Source organism: Rhinolophus sinicus, linkage group LG01, assembly GCF_036562045.2.
Source record: "Rhinolophus sinicus isolate RSC01 linkage group LG01, ASM3656204v1, whole genome shotgun sequence".
Classification (NCBI taxonomy): Eukaryota; Metazoa; Chordata; class Mammalia; order Chiroptera; family Rhinolophidae; genus Rhinolophus; species Rhinolophus sinicus.
In genome coordinates, this window is record NC_133751.1 from 69,831,725 (window position 1) to 69,851,107 (window position 19,383).

The 19,383-nt window shown below is 36.1% G+C and overlaps 1 protein-coding gene across 22 annotated transcripts in view; it reads right to left on the reverse strand.

Moving 5' to 3' along the window:
• Positions 1-19,383, reverse strand: part of PHLDB2 (pleckstrin homology like domain family B member 2) — a 227,847-nt gene that overhangs the window by 23,995 nt on the left and 184,469 nt on the right. For 9 of the 22 annotated variants that reach the window (XM_074332046.1, XM_074332038.1, XM_074332039.1 and 6 more), the window contains 8 exons: positions 18,056-18,184; positions 12,400-12,555; positions 11,309-11,419; positions 8,579-8,668; positions 4,591-4,734; positions 3,766-3,951; positions 1,827-1,967; positions 560-659 (listed from right to left, as the gene is read on the reverse strand). In XM_074332046.1, coding sequence (XP_074188147.1) covers positions 560-659; positions 1,827-1,967; positions 3,766-3,951; positions 4,591-4,734; positions 8,579-8,668; positions 11,309-11,419; positions 12,400-12,555; positions 18,056-18,184 — 1,057 coding nt within the window. The remainder of the gene's footprint in view (positions 1-559; positions 660-1,826; positions 1,968-3,765; positions 3,952-4,590; positions 4,735-8,578; positions 8,669-11,308; positions 11,420-12,399; positions 12,556-18,055; positions 18,185-19,383) is intronic. The other 13 variants (XM_074332058.1, XM_074332094.1, XM_074332088.1 and 10 more) reach the window with 7 other exon arrangements.

A 19,383-nucleotide genomic window follows, 5' to 3' on the forward strand; every position in this document is an offset into this window, starting at 1 on the left:
CCCCATTATAAATGCATTTTTACAAAGAAATAAAACATACTGAGAATCAAAGTCTACCTGAAACCGAACAACCACATAGAATAAAAGCTCAAACGACAATAAAAGGCCTACGGAAATTCTGGGCCACTAGTGCTCTATTTACTGTGTCAGCTCAATGAGTCTTTGGCACATGGTTCAACACAGTGGCTCAGCCACAAACCAGGTGAGTGACTTAGTTAAGTACTCTGGTAGTCTCTCTGAATCTCAGCCTTCTCTCTTTTCATTTTACCTATCAAATGGGAAAGTTCATAAGCCTTTTCTGGTTTGAGAATTCTACTGAATTTATGAAGTACAATGTTTAAAACATACCAGCCATATACATATGTAGGAAAAGTTACCTTGGTACAACAATAAGGAGATACATATATATACACATTCCCTCCTTAAAGGGGACACATTAAGAGTAAAACTGAGGACATCGCTGGATCCCCTTTCTAATGATTCTCAACCTTGCTCTCCCTCCCTCTCTCTGAGGAACTGCTTAACAAAAGACATGACATTTGATTAAAAAGGGACATACCTCTGAGCATCCTTCGAGATTCTGAGTCTTTGGTCATGGTTGCCAGCGAGTGAGGGAGCACGCTGCCACAGCTGTTGCTCTGTCCCAGGGGCAGATGAGCCTGTGAGAACGAGGAAATACTTCAGGCAAACTGCAGGCCAAAGAGTCCTTCAGGACATGACCATCTCCCTGCTTCCATAACTGCTATCTAAGAGCAGAGGGCAGGGAAGTAGGTCTTTTTTCTCTTTTATGGATACTCAATGGTAAAAGCCAGTCGCCATTCCTCCCAAGGAGCTCTATGGAAGTCTCCCCATCACAGCAATTCCTCCAGTGGCATCGGTTCCAAAAAATGGGGAAAACACTGTCAAAAACCACCTTAGAGAACAACTCAAGGGTCTTCATGCACAAGGAGCAGAGGGCAGGTGGGGGCAAGAACACATGCACATCATGCAGCAGAACAGAGGAGATGGACCTGGTCACAAGTACGCCAATTTCCATCTACCCCAGGTGTCTAGTAGGCTGGTCACTGGAGAAACCTATGAACTGCCATGGTGGTTTTAGCACTCTCTTTAATAGCAAAATCTTTTATGTAAGATATACTTGCACCACCAGTTTATATAATAGATTAAAACACAGTTACTCTAAGGGCAAAGGAAGGGCCCAAATGTCTGTCCTACTCAGAACCTCCTCACTTGCCTCTCCTCCTCTTCCTACAACAACCCCTCAGGCATGTTGGCAGAACATGAATAAGGATTTAGGCGTCGGATCATGTGTGTTCATATTCCAACTTCACTGCTGATCAGCTGAGGACACTTGGGCTAGTCACTTAGCTTCTTTATACCTCTGTTTATCTATATGTACAATGAATATAATAATTGCTGAGTAGTGTTGATGAATTTCAAAACGAGACAATCCACATAAAGCACTTAGCCCACTGTCAGGCTCAGAAAGGACTCAAATATTTGTTGCTATTATTCCTGGAATCCAGAGCTTATATTCTCCAGTTTCCAGATCTGGGATGCAGCCATGGGAGTCTGTCACATAATTGAATGCCACCTACCACTTATGTGGTGGTAGTAGAAAATATCCTTATTCTTTGGTCCCAGAGAGCACAATTCCAAATGTCCTCTGAATGAGACAGAAAATGCAATTTACTTATAATGTCTGCCCAACAAGCAAACTTAATCGTTTATTATTTAGCATTTTCTTTAAGGACCTTTGACCGTCAGCCAACATAAGGACAAGAAGACGTCCCTGAATGTGAAGCCCGTGGTTTTCCCATTCCTACCTTTGGGGCGGTGCTTCTCCCCATAGTAGCACTGCTGAAATGTGGGGATATGGAAGGTGTGGTTTTCTTTCGAGGCAAAGTGTCACTCAGATAGAGGCCTTCTTTATGCTGTTTTTTCCTTTCTTCCAGACTTCTAAAGTGCTTTAAATGCAAATGTAAAGCAGAACAGCAAAACTTGACTAAGTGAAACAGGTCACTGAAGAATTGAAGAAGTATGCATTTACAAAAAAGTTTGGGAATTTTAACATAATTAAAAGTAATTCAACTTATACTCTTGTTCACTAACAGACTTGGGCTAGCATCTGGTGAGATACATAGACAGTAGAAGAACTAACTGAACCTAGAAACCAAAATAAATAAATAAATAAACAAATAAATAAATAAATAATAAATAAAGAATCCACCTTTCACTCTCGTAGTTAGTGCCTGATGCCTTGGGGCCTCAGGACAACTTACAAAGTATTATGATGGTCGCCATGTGGATGGCGGAACAGCCAATGGACAAAGCAAGTGAGCGGTTTCTCCCTTTGTCTGTCTGGACAGTTCTGTGTGGGGAGATCCCAGTGTGAGGAGAACAAGAAAAGGGAGGGAGAAGGAAGAAGATGAAGAGAAAGAGCAAGTAAACAGGGAAGTTGTTTTAAAGTTGGAATAATATTTCGATCGCATGCACACACTCCAAATCCACATGTTTCCATATAAGGCATCCTTCTAGGTTACTCTTTTATTTAAAAAAGAGCTTGGCTAAGAGCCCCCTATATTTAAAAAATCTTCCTGTTGACTATTTCTTCTTTTTAGTTTTCAGATTCCTAAGGCAAAATTTTGCCAACTAGAAATTTATCCACATTTTTCTTGGCCTCTCAATAAAATGTCTTCAATAGTAAAGTTATTTCCTAATTAAAGGTTCTTTCAGTCTAGTCATTTTTATACTAAGCTCAGGCAGTTGAAATATGTAAAAATTAATGCAAATGTGAGTTACCAAGTTGATTATCAATCTTCACGCATTCAATCATGAAAAAATCTGCATTTTAACTTTATAATTATCTACTTATACTAGCTAATATTTATTAACCTAAAATAGGGGGTAGATATAGTCCTTTAACCAAAGGTAATAGATTGTAAAGGCACCTTCAAGAAATGTAAGGGCTGAGCAAGCACAGCAGGGCTCACCTGCTCTGGGGATCTAGTGACGATGACTCCTTAGGACCTCCTGAGGCCAAATTCATATAGCAATTTGATTACAGTTGAAAGGAGTCAGAACAGATTTTTTTTTTGAATACCCCAGCATAAATATGTACTGAATGTAGTAAAAGAAAAGAAGCATTAAGAATAATAAACCATTTATTTAAAAATCTCATCAATAAAAACTGTTCTACGAACCAAATGCAGTACTTGTGAGGGGACCTTGGACAAACTATTTACCTATATTGAGCCTCAGTTCTCTAAATGTCAATAAGGAGTTAATTCTTATTTCATGGGACTGTTAGAAGGAAGAAATGACATGTTTATTTGCAAAATATTTAGCAAAGTTTGACACATAGCAAGGTGTCAATTATTATTATGGTGTCAATAATGCATAAAAAATGTGTTGTTACAGCAATTTTTTATACCATGGATTGTATGGAAATAATTATTATTTTGAAAAATACCTCAGATAAGTTGCAATATTTTGGTTGAATGGGAACTGAAGTATGAGGATGTGAAACTAGTACAAACATATCAAAAGCAAGAAGAAGACAATCAAGGTCTCAATCTTTATAACACTCCCAACACCCTCAGAACATAGTAAATGTCCTTTAAAAAAATAAATAAAAGCAAAGGAGTATGCACCTTGTCTTTCTAAAAAAGATCTCTGGAAAAGTTGAAGAAAAGATTCCACATAAGTAAGTAACTTTGTTATCAAGATGAAATTCCCAAACTCTGAACACCAGTTCCTAATTACCTGTTGCTCCTGCTGCTGCTGCCTTCTGTGTTTCTTAGCTGGTAGAGGAGGAGGTGTGTCATTTAAAGGGAAAGGATCGACAGATGAAGCCATGACTTCAGGCCAAGGGGCTGATGGAGGTTGAGTGATAGGATGAGGAGAAAGGGTGGAAGGAAACACAAATCCAGAACATACAGGTGATCTTTGCTTTATAGGAAAAAGAAAAGGTATATATGTGTCCATATGAAATGAAAGAATAAGGCAAAGAAATGAAATCAATTATCTGATCATTCTCTTTTTCTATGTTAATCAAGAAGTCACAGATGATGGGCAGTATCTTTCCATTTAGCCTCTTGTTAAAACCCCACCCTGCAGGCAACTTGGATGAGGAGAAGGTATTTTCATTACTACTACTTGCCCCTTTCCAGATGTTTTTTAAAAAGGCATAACATTTAAAAAATCCACACTGCAAAACATAGTAGAAAACAAAATCAAACTGGAAAGGTGATTCAAACCAACAATTTTAGAAAGACTTTTAGCTTCTAAGAAAACTAGATCAGGTCAGAGTGCTTAGATACAGAGGTTTTTTGTTTTATTTTGTTTTTCTTTTTTTAACTAACTTTTCCTGGTCGTCCACTCTGTACCATGCATTCCATGATTTCTAGTATTGTAATTAGTAGAGCAGTTCCCCTAAATTGGTATGTTTTTCAAACTCAGTATCACTTTGCCCCTCTGGCCAACCAGACAGACATACATTTGTCACACATGCCCTCAATTTCAGTTCACCATGGGTTAATTCTGGACATGAGGAAAGCAGTGAATGAATGAAACGTCATGCCAACACACCTCTTTATTTTGTGGCTGGCTCGCCAGCACAGCCGTGGTAGGCCCAGTGGCAACAGCATCAGCATCAGCAGGGAACTGAGTGGAAGGGGATAGGTTCGTGGCATTGCCACATGGCTCATTAATTTCATTTACACTGATATAGCCCTAAAAGGAGGAATTCAGAAATTAAACACAAAGAAAGCAAAAGCTGAGGCATGCGAGAGTATTAATGCTCCAATACAATGGAATTAGCTTAAGAGCGGCACAGCCAGATATCTGTGGTATTATCAAATGTTTCATTAGGGAATCGCCAGCAATTAAAATGGATTTACAGTGCTTAATCTTGAACAATGATATTTCAAACATTAAAAATAATTTTTTTTCTGGTGAAATCAAGATGACTATATTATAAATAACCCAACATCTCCGATTTTAAAATACCCAGAGGTATCAGCATTCATTCTGCTGACTGAATTAGGTTGTCACTACACAACATTTAAAATAATCACACACACAAAATCTGAGATATGAAATTGACAATGTAATCATTCACTCTAACACAAGAGCCTTTTCCGCAAATCTTTATTTTTATATTTTCCCCTCTTCTTCCGTTTCCTGACAAATTGAAGTGTGAGTAAAAGTGGGCTGAGGGTATTGGTTTTTGCTCTCAGACATTTATAAAACAGTAATTTATTTATAATGGAATACAGCTTTCAGGCATTTCAACTAAATGAGAATAAAAAGGACACTGTCTTCTCATGAGTATTCCCTAGCAAGACAAATGGGTGCGTGCGTACACACACACACACACACACACACACACACTCGCACAACCTAAGGCGGAGTTGCAACTTGATGGTGTTTCAATTCCAGGCAGCATCTCAACTCCCAACTCTATCTCCAGGACAGAGAAATTCCAGTTCTTTTAAATTCAATGATTCAGTTTTGGCTTCAGTTTAGAGAAAATACCCATGAATCAAAATCTATGATGTTCAAAACTTCTGAATTTATATTTGAGGAAAAGGCACTTGTAAATTTTAATGGAAAATAACCGTACAGATCAATCATGATTTTCATCACATCAATAAAACAGCATGAAAAAAGAATAAAGAGTATAAAATAATATCTCTTTTAAAAGTAAAATAGTGTTATATTTAACACTTGGGTTCTTCTACTTAGCCTATCAATCCCTTCAAAAAATGGCTTCAGGACACGCAAGATATTATGCCAGTGAAGCAAAAATTCCAGGCTGGAAAGTAAGGTTTTTACTGAGATCTTATAATCAGGACAAAGTAGAGAAAGCTGGACTTGACTGTTTATAAATTGAAGGTATCAAAATACTGCTGAATATACTCTTGCACTTCAGATAGGGGCAATGGATACTATGCAAAGTTTTCTAAGGTTAAATTGAAGACAAGAAGTTGACAACTTCATTTTATCTTTGTTTCAGTTTATCTTTGATAATGAATCAGAATTAATAGTAACAACTTTGAGTTATTCTTTTGCTCAGTTGATAGCAAAATGTTTCAAAACCAAGGTGTGATTCCTTATATGAGTCATAGACCACATAACCTAATTAATTGCTTCAAAAATGTATCCTGTTTGTCAAAAGTGTTTAAGAGTTAGATATAAATTAATCACTCCTTAAAAATATGGAGAATGAGAGAGAGAGAGAGAGAGAGAGAGAATCAAACCATCTTGTGAGTCAAGTTGGGAGTCAAGCCGACTTGGTCCAATGAAAAACACACATAACCACTCAACAAACATGAGAGTGCAGACATACAAAAGTAGCCAAAAAGCCAAATGGCCTTTTGACCCGAGGAAGTCTGCAGAGAAAAAGAACTCATTAATAGAAAAGGAAAGATTTTATTCTTCAACTAAGACATAGAGACCTTGGAGCCCATTTAATTCATTTGGATGACACAAACCCTTCAAACTCAGTATGTCCAGAGTCAAACGGCTTATCTTTCCTTTTAAATCTATTCTGTCCCGTCTTCCCTATCTCAGGAATATGTACTCACGATCCACCTCACTATTAAAACTGGAATAGTGGCATCATTCCTGATACTACCCTTATTTACTTCATCCCCACATTCAGTCTATCAACAAAAACTGTCTACTTTGCCTCCAGGATACTGTATCCAACTACTTCTCTCTGTCCCTCTGCCATTTCTTGAATCCAAGCCACCAGCATCTCTAGCCTATACTATCGCCATATTGGTTTTCCCAGCATTTCCTCCTACTCCTTACAATCTACTAGTAGCACAGCCCAGAGTGATCATTAACAAATGGACATCAAATAATGTCACCTCCAAGCTTAAAACTACTCAATGGCTTCCTGTCCAGATAAAATAAACCATGTATTTTTTAAACATGACTCAGAAGATCTGTCCCCTAACCACCTCACTATCTTTCTACTACACTCCATTCACACAACCACCTTTTGTTTACTGAATCTGCCAGTTCCATGTTCTGAATAATAGAGGAAAGCTGTGAAACTGAATGATCTAATAAAGCTTTTGCAGAAATACTTAACAAAATGCATCCAAGGTATACATTAGGCATACCTATTATGGGATGATCATTTACTTCACATACCTACACACACACACACACACACACACACACACACACACAATACTTTCTATGTAGGAATTCCTAACTCTAATGTCTTCTTAAAAATTTGTAAATAAAGGGTTTTTTATGCAAATTTTTATGCAGATGCAAGATTTCTTTCATTTTTTTGAAGAAAAATACAGTGCCAAAAAAATGTATACACATTTTAAGAAAGGAAAAAACTATTAATATATACCGATAACAAAAGATGAATACAAGTCATATGTGACTTCTGCAATTACAAGAGGTGCTCAAAGTGGTTACCATCAGCATCCAGACACTTCTGATTATGGCGAACAATGTTTGGTAGACTTTTGTGGCGAGCGTGTGAACTGTTCCAACACCAGAGCAGAAACAGGACTTGTTGCTATGCAAGGCCTCCCGGATCTTTTCTTGTGCACATCACACACAGCACCATGCGTGTCAAGCTTGTCACGGATGTGTGCAATCGTTAGGTGTGTTGGAAGTTCTGTTGCGTACTCACGCTTCCATTGTTGTTGTACTTCCACAATGTTCTCGATTTCAAATACCACAGAATGGTCTTGCGCTCCTCAAATGACAACCGTGCTTCTGCCATTTTCTTTGACTGTCCTGCCTGTGGCATGGTGACGCTAGCATTTATCTGATTAATGCCATCTTTTGAGTGAATGTCATACTATACACTGCTACCGTAATTCAATTCAACTTCGAAAAGTAATATATAGATAACATCTCTTAAAATGTGTATACATTTTTTTGGCACCCCTGGTATAAAAAAACTATTTTCTTTCTCAGTCGGGGTTATACTTTTCCAAATTAGAATTGAGATAGTCTATCATTGTAGCAGTGCAGCTCTATAAAAGGACACCTGGGAAAGAGTGGTGATGTGGGCTGGGGAAAAATGCCTGATTGGGATAAAGAGTGTGTATAAGATTTTCCAATTTAGGGGGAAATAGCAACAACATTGGGGGAAAAAAGAGAGGAAAAAAAAGAAACAAAACTATTTTCTCAAATGTTAAGGGTCATTTTCATGTTCTGTAAGACAGGAGACAGAAAAGCAAAGTAAGGAAGAGGAAGAATTGAGAAATAAAACTGCAAGAAGGGAAGAAGAGAATTTAAGACTAGATTTGGTCTGGATTCTAAATTTTTTGAAACTCCAAGTTAACCCACAATGTCACTGTCAGTTGAAGTACACATACACACAACACACACACTGTGCATTTGCATTAGACACAAAGATAACCCTGAAATCCTCAAAGCATAAATAATGAAAGGGAAGAAAACCATCAAAGCACTGAGTGCTTTCCTAAGTCATTTAAGTTAATGTTTTTCCTGTTCAGCTAATCATATAACACTGAGCTACATCTCTTGATTTCTAAGGTGACATGAGCGGGCATGTAAAATCATAGCTTACCTCTTTTAGAGTACTGGGGTTGACAGGAAACCCTTTTCCCCCAGAGAGGCTGGAGTATTTCTTTTCCAAATTACAAAGATTTTCCTTTTCCTGAAGGAACACAAAGTCTATTAAGTTTAGTCAACCTTGGATTTCCCTCATGACTAATGATGTTGAGCATTTTTTTCATGTGACTTATTGACTCTTCATATATCTTTTGTGAAGTGTTTGTCGTCAAGTCTTTCACCTTTTTATAAAAAAAATTTATTTGGTGTTTATATCTTATTATCGAGTTATAGGAGTTTTTAATATATTCTGGTTACAAGTCCTTTGCCATATCCTCTTTAAGAAATCTTTGCTTACCCCAAGGCTATGAAGATGTACTAGCACTTCTATAATTTCTTCTGGAAACTTAATCATTTCAATTTTTATGTTTAGGTCTATGATCTATCTCAAATTAATTAATGTGTATAAAGTGAGGATGGGTGGTGTTGAGGTTCCTTTTTTCCATGTTTACCCAGTTGATCCAGCACCATTTGTTGGAAAGACTTTCCTTTCCTTACTGGGTTGTCTTAGAGGCTTTGTCAAAAATCAATAGACAGTGTATTGCAGGTCTATTTCTGGATTCTGTTTGTTCCCATTGATCTATATATCTATTTGTATGCTAGCACCACACACACGAGTAGTCTGAAACACTACAGCTTTATAGTAAAACTTGAAAACATATAATATAAATCCTCCAACTTTGTTCTTATTCAAAGTTGTTTTGGCTATATTTTTACCATCAACTATACTATACCCTTTGCATTTTCTTATACAGTTAATTCTCATTATTTGCATAGTTAATGTTCTATTACATTGTCATGCACACTGAATTAGTGAATACTGAACCATTGTTCCTAGAGGTATTACAGGGTTGGGTTTCTCTTGTCACAATATTTTCAGCAACTGATCAATACACAACTTTGTTTTATGTGTGTTTCTGTTTAAAAGATACCTATTTAATACACATTGTTGATTCACATTAACATTAAACTCAGAGCCAACGGCACTATAATTGAACACAAGCATTTTCTCCATTAGATACTTCACAGCCTTCTTGTGCTTAGGACACCAGACAGTACTTAAGCACTATGCTTAGGAGCCATTTTAGACAACAAAATCACCAACAAAAAGAACAAAAATGTGAAACTATGGCACTAAATAGTCCACAAAACGGACACCGTATAGTAGTAGAGCTGAACAAAGGCAGAGCGTTGACTTGTTCAATCTCAGCAGGGGACATGCGTGTCAAGTGACTTAAAATGTTCACGGTTCTGTGCATGTCCCTGAATGACTGCATGACAAGTACTGATCTTGTTACAAGTAAATTTTAGTGAGAAAGCAAATTCACAAATACAGAATCTGCAAATGATGAGGATCAACTGTAAATTTTACCATCAACTTGTCAATTTCTACAAAATGTCTATTGGGATTTTTATCAGGATTGAGATGTATTTATAGATAATTTGGGAAAATAGAACTATTAATACTCGTGGACCATACTTTTTACAAGAGTTATATTTTACATATTTTGGTAAGGAGATGGTATTTCTGTGTGTGCTTACCTATTTTTAAAAATCTATCCCTAAGAGACTTTTTCCTTTTTCTGCTAAAATTTCAGAAACTATGTAAATACTCCACGTTAAACTATTTATTTTAATACTGTGTGCAAAGGGTAAATGGTGGTAGGGAGACTAACGGCACTAGAGTAGTATTCCCTAGACCAGGAGATAGGGATGGAAAATACAGCTCCATTGAGACATTTGTAGGTGCTGAAGATGCAAGAGGAGGGGAGCTATCAGGGCTCGGGGTGGGCTACAGAGGCACCTCAAGTGAACTCATAATTCCATGTGAAGGACCAATTTTCCTCTCTCTTCTCAAACTCAAAATAGCTAAGACAGGAATACTCACTTCAGCTATATTTCTTCTAGGTGGGACTGGTTCAGACTCATACTCTAATGCATCATTTTGGATGTTGTGTTTTTCCTACACATCATTCTGGGTCCATCTCATATTATCATGATCCCAAGTATCATAATGCTGGGGAGTGGCCTGCACGCAAGACTCAGTCAGGAGACTAGCTTCATCAATGTTAACTTTTGGTGCCTTATTACTGAAGTTAGACTAGGGATCATATCAGGGAATTAGGCTGCAGTTTGGGCAAAGGAATCCCTTTCCCTGTAGCCATGTTAGGTGCTGGGATGTAGCCACAGTCCATTTGATGAGGGTGATCTTGCCACCCATGAGGGAGTGTCTACCTAGCCACTTAAGCTCAACTAAACCCAATGTGTCATTTGCCAAGAAGATCCACACACAAATAATTGGAGCTTAAAACACCAGTGCAGCTGAGCCAAAATGTTGGACAGCTGTAAAAAGAACAGAACATATATCACCTATTTGATGAAAAGTATGATTGTTTTTTTAAAAAAGAAAATCAGAAAACATTCAAATTTTTCATAGTTGGATTTTCACACCGTGAAAAAGCATGGGAAAAAAAAAATCCTTGCTTACTTTCTGAATTATAGTTAGTCATTCCCAGAAGATTAGCTTATTAATGTGGCGGATTCAATAAAAATGTATGTTAAAAAGTCTTTCTGAAATTACAATCCACTATTCACTATTAAAAGGCACTTGCTTTGAAGGAAGCAACTTTCCCCTGAGTTGAAACCTGTGTTTTATTGCAACCAGTGCTGAAAAGGAAATACTTACTCTTTGCAGCATCATTATTAAATTATTCTTTTCTTTCACAAAATGGTCTTGTTCTCTCTGAGCCTGCTGGACAATGTGATTGGCTTGCTTTTTCAATGCGGAAATTTTTTCCTGGAGGAAAAAAAGATGATCACAGAAAGATGCACATTAGACATTCAAAACTTTGCCAGTCTGTCCTGGGAAGGGGAAAAGAAGTGGCTAGAATAACAGTGACCATATTTTCAATGATGGTTGGCAGTGATTATTACCCAGAGACTGTTGTGGCAGTTTCTTTGACCTGCCAAGTTCACAGCTTTTCTTTACCTACGCCTAATACAGTTCAAGTGATTTAAAACCTATTTGAAGAACTCAGAAGTCAACAGGGAACCTTGTTTTAGACTATAAATGAATTTTTGACATCATCTTGGGAGACAACTCATGGCAAAAAAACAAGGGACTTCTTAATTTAAATTGAGAGCTTAAGAAGTCACCTTCTCCTCTTCCCTTCTCTTAATTTTATGGGTTTAATACAGAGTGCTATGGTGTGATTTTAAATTCTGTAACATGAATTGAATTCTGGGCTGGACATCTGGGTGCTAGGAGTCGGGTGAAGTCAGGAATATGCACGGCATTCCATGGGGCTCTGGGGCTGTTTCTAATAGTGAAAAGCTATCACCTAGCGTTGAGAACTATTGAGTAATGGACACAGAGAAAATTCCCAAACAGATTTTGTTCATGTAGTTATTCTGCATCTAGTTACTATAATTGCAAAATGAAGTAATTTAAAACAAATACCTAAATTTCTAATATTCTCTGCCTTGGTTTTCACATAAAATAAAATACTAGATATTATTCATAAATGCATCTACAGCATTAAGTAACAACGACTGTAATATGTCTCAGTTTATCTAGTTTGGAGCACTATTTGGCACATAGATGGCAGGCTCCATAAACTGCCAAATGTAACATGTGATTAAACTCACAGAGATATTCAGATGTAATGTCAAGATAGGTAGACAGACACACGCTACAGCTATGGTAATGATTATCACTGCCACATTGCGAGAAGTACATTTTGATTTTTTACATTGAATGACACCTGGCAAAAGTACCTTTCTAGTTACAATATTCCGTTGATATTCAGCCACTTCACGCAGGAGCTGTTGGGTCAGGTTTTCCTTTTCCTCATCCAGACGGCTCTCATGTTCAAGCTGCTGGAATTCGAGGTCTTCAAAGTGTTTGCTCTCCACATCCAACAGGTCAGCATCCTTTGGAGAAAAGGAAATGAAAACACGACACACCAGGATGGCTGCAACCTTCTTAATGTGAAGAAAAATTATGAAAAGCAAACAGTACAAAATATCTTTCCAATCATAACACTGACCACAGTTAAACTATGATAATCCTCTCTTTTGGCATTCGCCCATAAAGCAGAGACTGTTATTGGAATTGAAAGGGATTGGTGATATGGGGGGACACACATTTATTTCACCATCGGGTTTAGACTGCTCTGTGGATATAGAAATTCGTGTTTTCAATCTGCAAGGAGGCTTGAAAATGGATCACGAAGTATAAAAAGAACTCAGTAAATAACCTAAACATTATCTACAGACCAATGTGTGAGTTTCTTGAGAAAATTTCTGTTTTCCACAAATTTCCAATAAAATGAAACTTTAGTATAGAGATTAAACTCAAGATTCCAAAGTTGTTGACTATAAAAAATATTTTAAAAGTTGGCGCACATAACAGACCAGAAGTCTCTAAGAGGGATATATGTACCCCAAATGGCATACAACGCAATCCACTGTGATGTGAAGAGAAAATATTAGACTTTCTTTATATTTACAAGTAGTTTTTTTCTTTCTTTTTTTGTTTTTACAATTTCTCAATAAATTTTCCTTAATGTATATAAAGATAGAGTAATATATGCACATTATTTAAAGCAAATAAATATTTTTGAGCATGCATAAGTATATCTATGATCTATATAATGTATATATAGACATGTATGTTCAAATAATTTAATTGAAAGGAGACGTGATAAAAAATATTTGGAGATTGGGATTCTTAAACTGGGGTTCTGTGAATCCCTTACAATTGTTTACAAATCTTTTTAAGAATGGAACCACAGCTTTCATCAGTCACAAAGAGTGACTCAAAAGATTATCCACCGCTATTCTGTGGATAATCTTGAGGATGTTTAAGAAAGATTAGAAATCATAAAAATCAGATACTCTGCACTCTCCTACCTATAAGATGCCTGCAGACAGGAATAAATCTGCAGCTGTGCAGAAATTGGTGCGTGTTGTATAACTTATTTTCCAATCTACTTTTTCTTAAAATACTCATCCCCCTTAGTTTTGGAGCCTTTGAAAGAACTATAAATGTAGTATGTATAGGTTTTTAAAAACTAAGAATGCCAAAAAATGTATACACATTTTAAGAAAGGAAAAAACTGTATTAAAATTGTAATACTCAATATATACTAATAACAAAAGATGAATACAAGTCATGTGTACACATTTTTTTTGGCATCCTGGTACATAATTTATAAATGAAAAGAAGAAATGGCTGGACTATGTGGCTCACAGCTCTACATAGGTAAAAGAACAAGGGCATTTTTTTTAATCAAAACATCAAAAAGAGTTGGAAAAATAAATACATGATAAATTAGATCTATATCAGTATTTAACCCCACCCTGCCTCCTGGTTTTCATGCAAGTGATAAATTAAATCTTTCAATTAAATGGAATATATTTTTATTTTATGGAATGAATTTTATTCTGGGAATAATTCATAGAAGAACTATTAGCTACCATGTAACCATGTAATTACAACAACACTATAGCAACAAGGTTATTATGTCAATACAGAGAGTGGATTCTTAAAGCTTAAGAGCAGGAAAAACAATTTCAAAAACTTATATATCATTTAAAACTTCTTTACATTTTAATTGGCCAAATAAAGTGTGGTTTTGGTTTCAAGTTTTTGGGTGACATTTCAAATTTATCATACATTTCATGCTCATAACTTCTAAAAAAATTAATGAACTCAGACCAAATCTAGTCACTACTGAAAGAATTAAACAATAACTCAAGTAGTATGTCTTGAAACAAGATACCTATAGTCTTGAAACAATACATTAGCTGATATATTTATTCATACAGGCATACACACTCATTTTTAAGGTCTTTCCACTAAGCTTGGTTTGTATCTAAAAGTTATTGAGATAGAAACTTAATAACCCCCTTTTTTTAGTTTATAAATAATTTATATTCAAAGTGGATACATGGCTCACTATATATACATACAGTACACTAGTCCGTAGCTCACTCCACATCTGGTTAATATGCAGCATTCTATTTCAACTTCATGAAGGTCACAGAGTCACTGATTTATTTGTAGTAAATATTTAAACCACTGCATGGGCATAATAGTACACTAGGAAGGAAAGTTGAAAACTAAAGCTGAACTCAGCACTCAAATTCCACCGGTATAATCATCTTATCAAGTTATCTAACCACTGAAATGTGTGTATATACAATTACACTGTGAAAGAAAAACAACTTGGGAGGGGGAAAAACAAACTTTTAAAAGGTATTAGATAAGAATAAGAATTCATAGGATGGAATTTGGGTGCATAAGAAATTTAATTGAGTACAGAATAACATATACAGAAAGCTCAAAGTCAAGTGTATGACTAATTGAATGAAAATTTTAATTAAACCTCACTCACTAAAAGAACATTACAAATCTCTACTGGCTGGCAAACTCAAGGTCAGGTGTGAAAGGAACTAAAACAGGTCATTAAAGAAAATTCAATGCAATTCCTTTTTTTCTTTCCAATAACTTTTTTGAGAATTAGCTGGCAGAGTTTACATGCAGATCTTTATGTTTTCTTTGCCTAGATGAGGGACAGAAAGAATAAAATAGAAATGGTATGGCCCAGAGAGATTCAAGTAATCTATGACAGTTCAAGGCCAAGTCTGAAAGCAAATTTAATGGAGCGCAGAATTTGTTAACATTCCTCCATCTTACGTACTATATTCAACCCCTTTAACTGCGTAGTTTTGGAATTTGGAAAAAGACAATGGCACAATGGTACATCTAGTACTACATCCTCATTTTATACATGAAGATATTGAGGCCCATTGAGGTTGAATGACTTGTCCAAGATTAAATGATAAATTGATTGTAGAATCAGTAAGAAAAAAAGTTCTCCTAATTATATCACCGAGATTAAAAAGAAAAAAATCAAGAGACTAAAATCAACCGGTCAGCAGAGTAAATATCAAAAGCACAAGAAAACTTTCCTAGCCAGCTGCATATAATAGTGGAACCTATCCCGGCAAATAAAAGACACATTTAACTTCAGCTTTCTTTTCCACACCACTTGTATCCCAGGGAACAACGGGATTGGTGAGCTCATATAAACTACATACAACTGCAGACCATGAAATCAACATCAGATGAAAACTGTATTCTGACTCTAAAGCAATGATTTAGAGGTAAGGAGCCTAGTCATAAATCCATAGTGTTGTATGCACAAAATCATTCTACAATTTCAGCTTAAGTATTTGAGACAACATACAGTTTAAGAAAATGATGTTCTTCCTATTCACTTATTTTTTATTTTGTATAACTTGCCATCTAATGAAGTTTGTTGTAATAAAATCAACTTTATTGAATCTAGTTAAAATGCCTTGGGGAAAACTTTGTAATAAAGTGGTATTTTGAAGTGTTTGAAGTCTGAAGGGAAATGAGTTGTAATAACATAGGAAGTTCTTAGTATGAATGGACTTCTCATGAAATTAGCAAACTTTTTACTGATTAAGCCAAAGGACTGATGAGGACTTACTCTGGTCATCATTCCTGAAAAATAAAATTAGTAACACCTTTTAATATCAGGTAAACAGAAGCTACCACAAGCCAGTTATCTCTCCTAAGGAAAGGGGTTTTAAGATAAGAATTTTCACTCTGCTTGGAGAGGAAGAGGAAGGAGTCTTTGCCTTCAATTAGTGGGATAGGCTGTCTGCACCGTTTCCTTTCCTCTTTTTTACTCAAAATCATTAGGACATATACAAATTTCTGCTATATAAGTTATCCTACAGAGTTATCCTATAGATTGAGAAGGCAGTAATTATTTATATCAACCTGAGTCCAGGTTATTAATAGAATCTACCAATTGTTATAAACATTTGTATTCTTTATAATACAAATGTTTATAACAATTGCTTCAATGTTTATAAAGAATCCAAACAATAACTGGATAACTAGAGAAAAAGAACAAAATATATAACTATGCTGCTGATTCAAAATAAAGTATTACAACTGGGTAAAACTTTAGCAATAAGGAAAGTTTAAAACAGTAAACAAATATAAAAATCAGTTTCCCAACCTCTTTTATGAATGGGCATAAACACAAACAAATGATAAACTTTTCTTAATCATTTTTACCACAAGATTTCCAGAGAACTGTGACACTGATGGACAAGAAGTTTTATCTTCTTACAGCAAATTTAGCTTACACGATAAAATGAGTAAAGAGGAAAAAACATGGCTGGAACTTTCTTTGATCCAACATTGTAAGAAATAAAAAAAATTAAAACTGTTATGCTGCAGTTTAAACTATACGCATTTGGTATTTTTAAGATGCTTTCAACCTCTGCAATAACATTGGAAAGTTTTAACTAAGTTTTCATAACCTAATGATACTCAAGGCATCAAATATTTTTGTATTAAAGGTCATCTTGAATATTTTCAAGGGTGGGCTACCTTAAGTGATTTTTTTCAACTTACCTATTGCCAAGAAGGTACAGACATACTGACATGAATGAAACTAGTCTTCTTTTCTACTCACATGGAATCGTAAATTATGAGTCACTCAGGACTGATTACTACTACATGATTCCTTTAGAAGTCCCAGACTCTTAACGACTGCTTCCCCAGGGTCACAGTTTATTTGGGCTATTGTTTAGAGAAAACAGCTCAGTTGTCTATAAAATGGTAAGTGGGCTTGCCAGTGATTGTGAAAACTATCCACATAGGAAATGTTGTTTTCAGAAGATGGCCAAGTTAAACACTGCCAGCATCAAGGATGGGAGAGTAACCTGATCAAGTTCAAATAGAAGGTCTATGCTGCACTAAGGTTTTAAAAACCATGCAGCTCATATGAGAAGATGTTGAGGACATTAGCACTGGCCTGCATCTTGGGTCTGGGTGTTTGATTGTGCTAATGAGTTCAATGTCATAAGAAGCAGAAAGAAATGAGTTCAGTGTCACTAAGAAGCAGAAAGAAAAAGAAAAACAAAATGAAAAGTAATGGTGGGAGCAAATCAGAGAATAGGGTAATTTTTGAACAAGAGTATAAAATCAAGCTAAGAAAACAAACATTGAAGGGTAAACAGTACTCAGGATGCAGCAGAGAATGGGGGGGGGGAGGGGGGACCCCAGGAGATGTCAGTTGATTTAAATGTTACAATCTTGGTGATGGTTACATGTCAGGAATTGCTCTCTGTGGTTACAAAGAATGACTCCGGAAATATTTTTTTATTATAAATTAGGTAAAGGATTCTAACAATGAATTTTTAACTGATTAGCGTGAAATAATACATGTCAGCATGCATATTTCTATTTAAAAAGTATTTAATGACCAGAACTTATGCAAATTTATAGTATGTGAAGAAGAATGTCAGAGGAAAGTGGAACTTAATTGAGAAAAACAAAAAAAACCATAAAACAGCTAACACATTCCTGTTTGCTACTGACCCTCTTCAGTTGTTGCTGTAACTGTTCCCTCATGGACTCAGGACAATTGTCCAGCTGGGTCTTCTGCTCGGAGTAAAGCTCCTGAAGCCTCTCTAGTTTTTCCCTTTCAGCATCAAGCTTTACCTTCTCCTGAAGTTCAGAAATCAGAAAATAGAAGAATAGAAATTACCTTCACACCTAAGCACACGTTAGTGAACATTTCCCAAGGATAACACAAACAAGTAAACACAAACTCTAGATATCCTACAAATGTGGAAACATATCTTGTTAGTGGCCAGGATAAGGCGTATAAGTGGAAGTAAAGACAAGGAACCCCATTTCTGTATTCTCAAAACACAGTCTACTTCATTGGGTATTGTCAATGACCCCCATTCTTCCTTCCTGCCACCGTCTTACAAAAGCAGGGGAAACAGTGGTAATGTTGGTCCATGGTCAACGAGAACAAAAGAAATACTAACTGAATTCATAAGATAGCCTTGCAGAGTTACTTGGGCAGAGAACCAGACAAAGAAAAGCAAGCATTTACCTCAAGTACTGTGGTAGTCCAATTTGCTCTAGCATTTGTTAGGCAAGCTTTGGAAATTATTGAAATTTTGTTCCCAGGTCAGAGGCAGGCTAGGTGGTCTAGTTGACACCCCAGTCATCTGAAACAGTTATAGCTATTTGGCAAACTTCAGAGCTTAAGCAATTAGAAAATATGATTGCAAGGACAGCATCTAATTCAAAGGCCGAGAGAGCTAGTAAAAATGCAAGACTGATGAAGCAGCAAGAGGAAGGTAAATCAGGCAGCTCAGAGACACCAAAAGTGTGATGTTTACTGTGGAGATAAGGGCTTCCCTACAGTGACTGACAAAAAATAATTAATTGAAACATGGACTATAAAAAAGAAAAAAGCAAAAAAAAAAAAAAAAAAGAGCAGATCACTCAGGAGTCAGAGAATAGAAGAACAGAAGAGAAGGGAAAAGATAACACTACCCCCTCCTCAGTCACACACTCCAAAGTGACCCTGCACATTCTCCAGTATATAATAGGCAAAAACTGTAATACAATGATTACATGGCCTTACAGTGTCACCTCGTAAATCGAGAGACAAAACAAAACTTCAATCTGTTTAGTCTTTCCAACTTGTATAATACTCTGAACCCTTGAAGTCAATTTTAGATTTGATCCTCTCCTTGGGTAACACTCTCAGCCTAAAGAAAAGCACTTTATGAAGCACTATCACAGTCTGACCCTCAATAAACAAAATACTACCACCTTACTTTCCTTCGTTCACTCTATGTGAATTGGGAGAAATAAAATTAGCTTCTACGCATATTTTTTTAAAG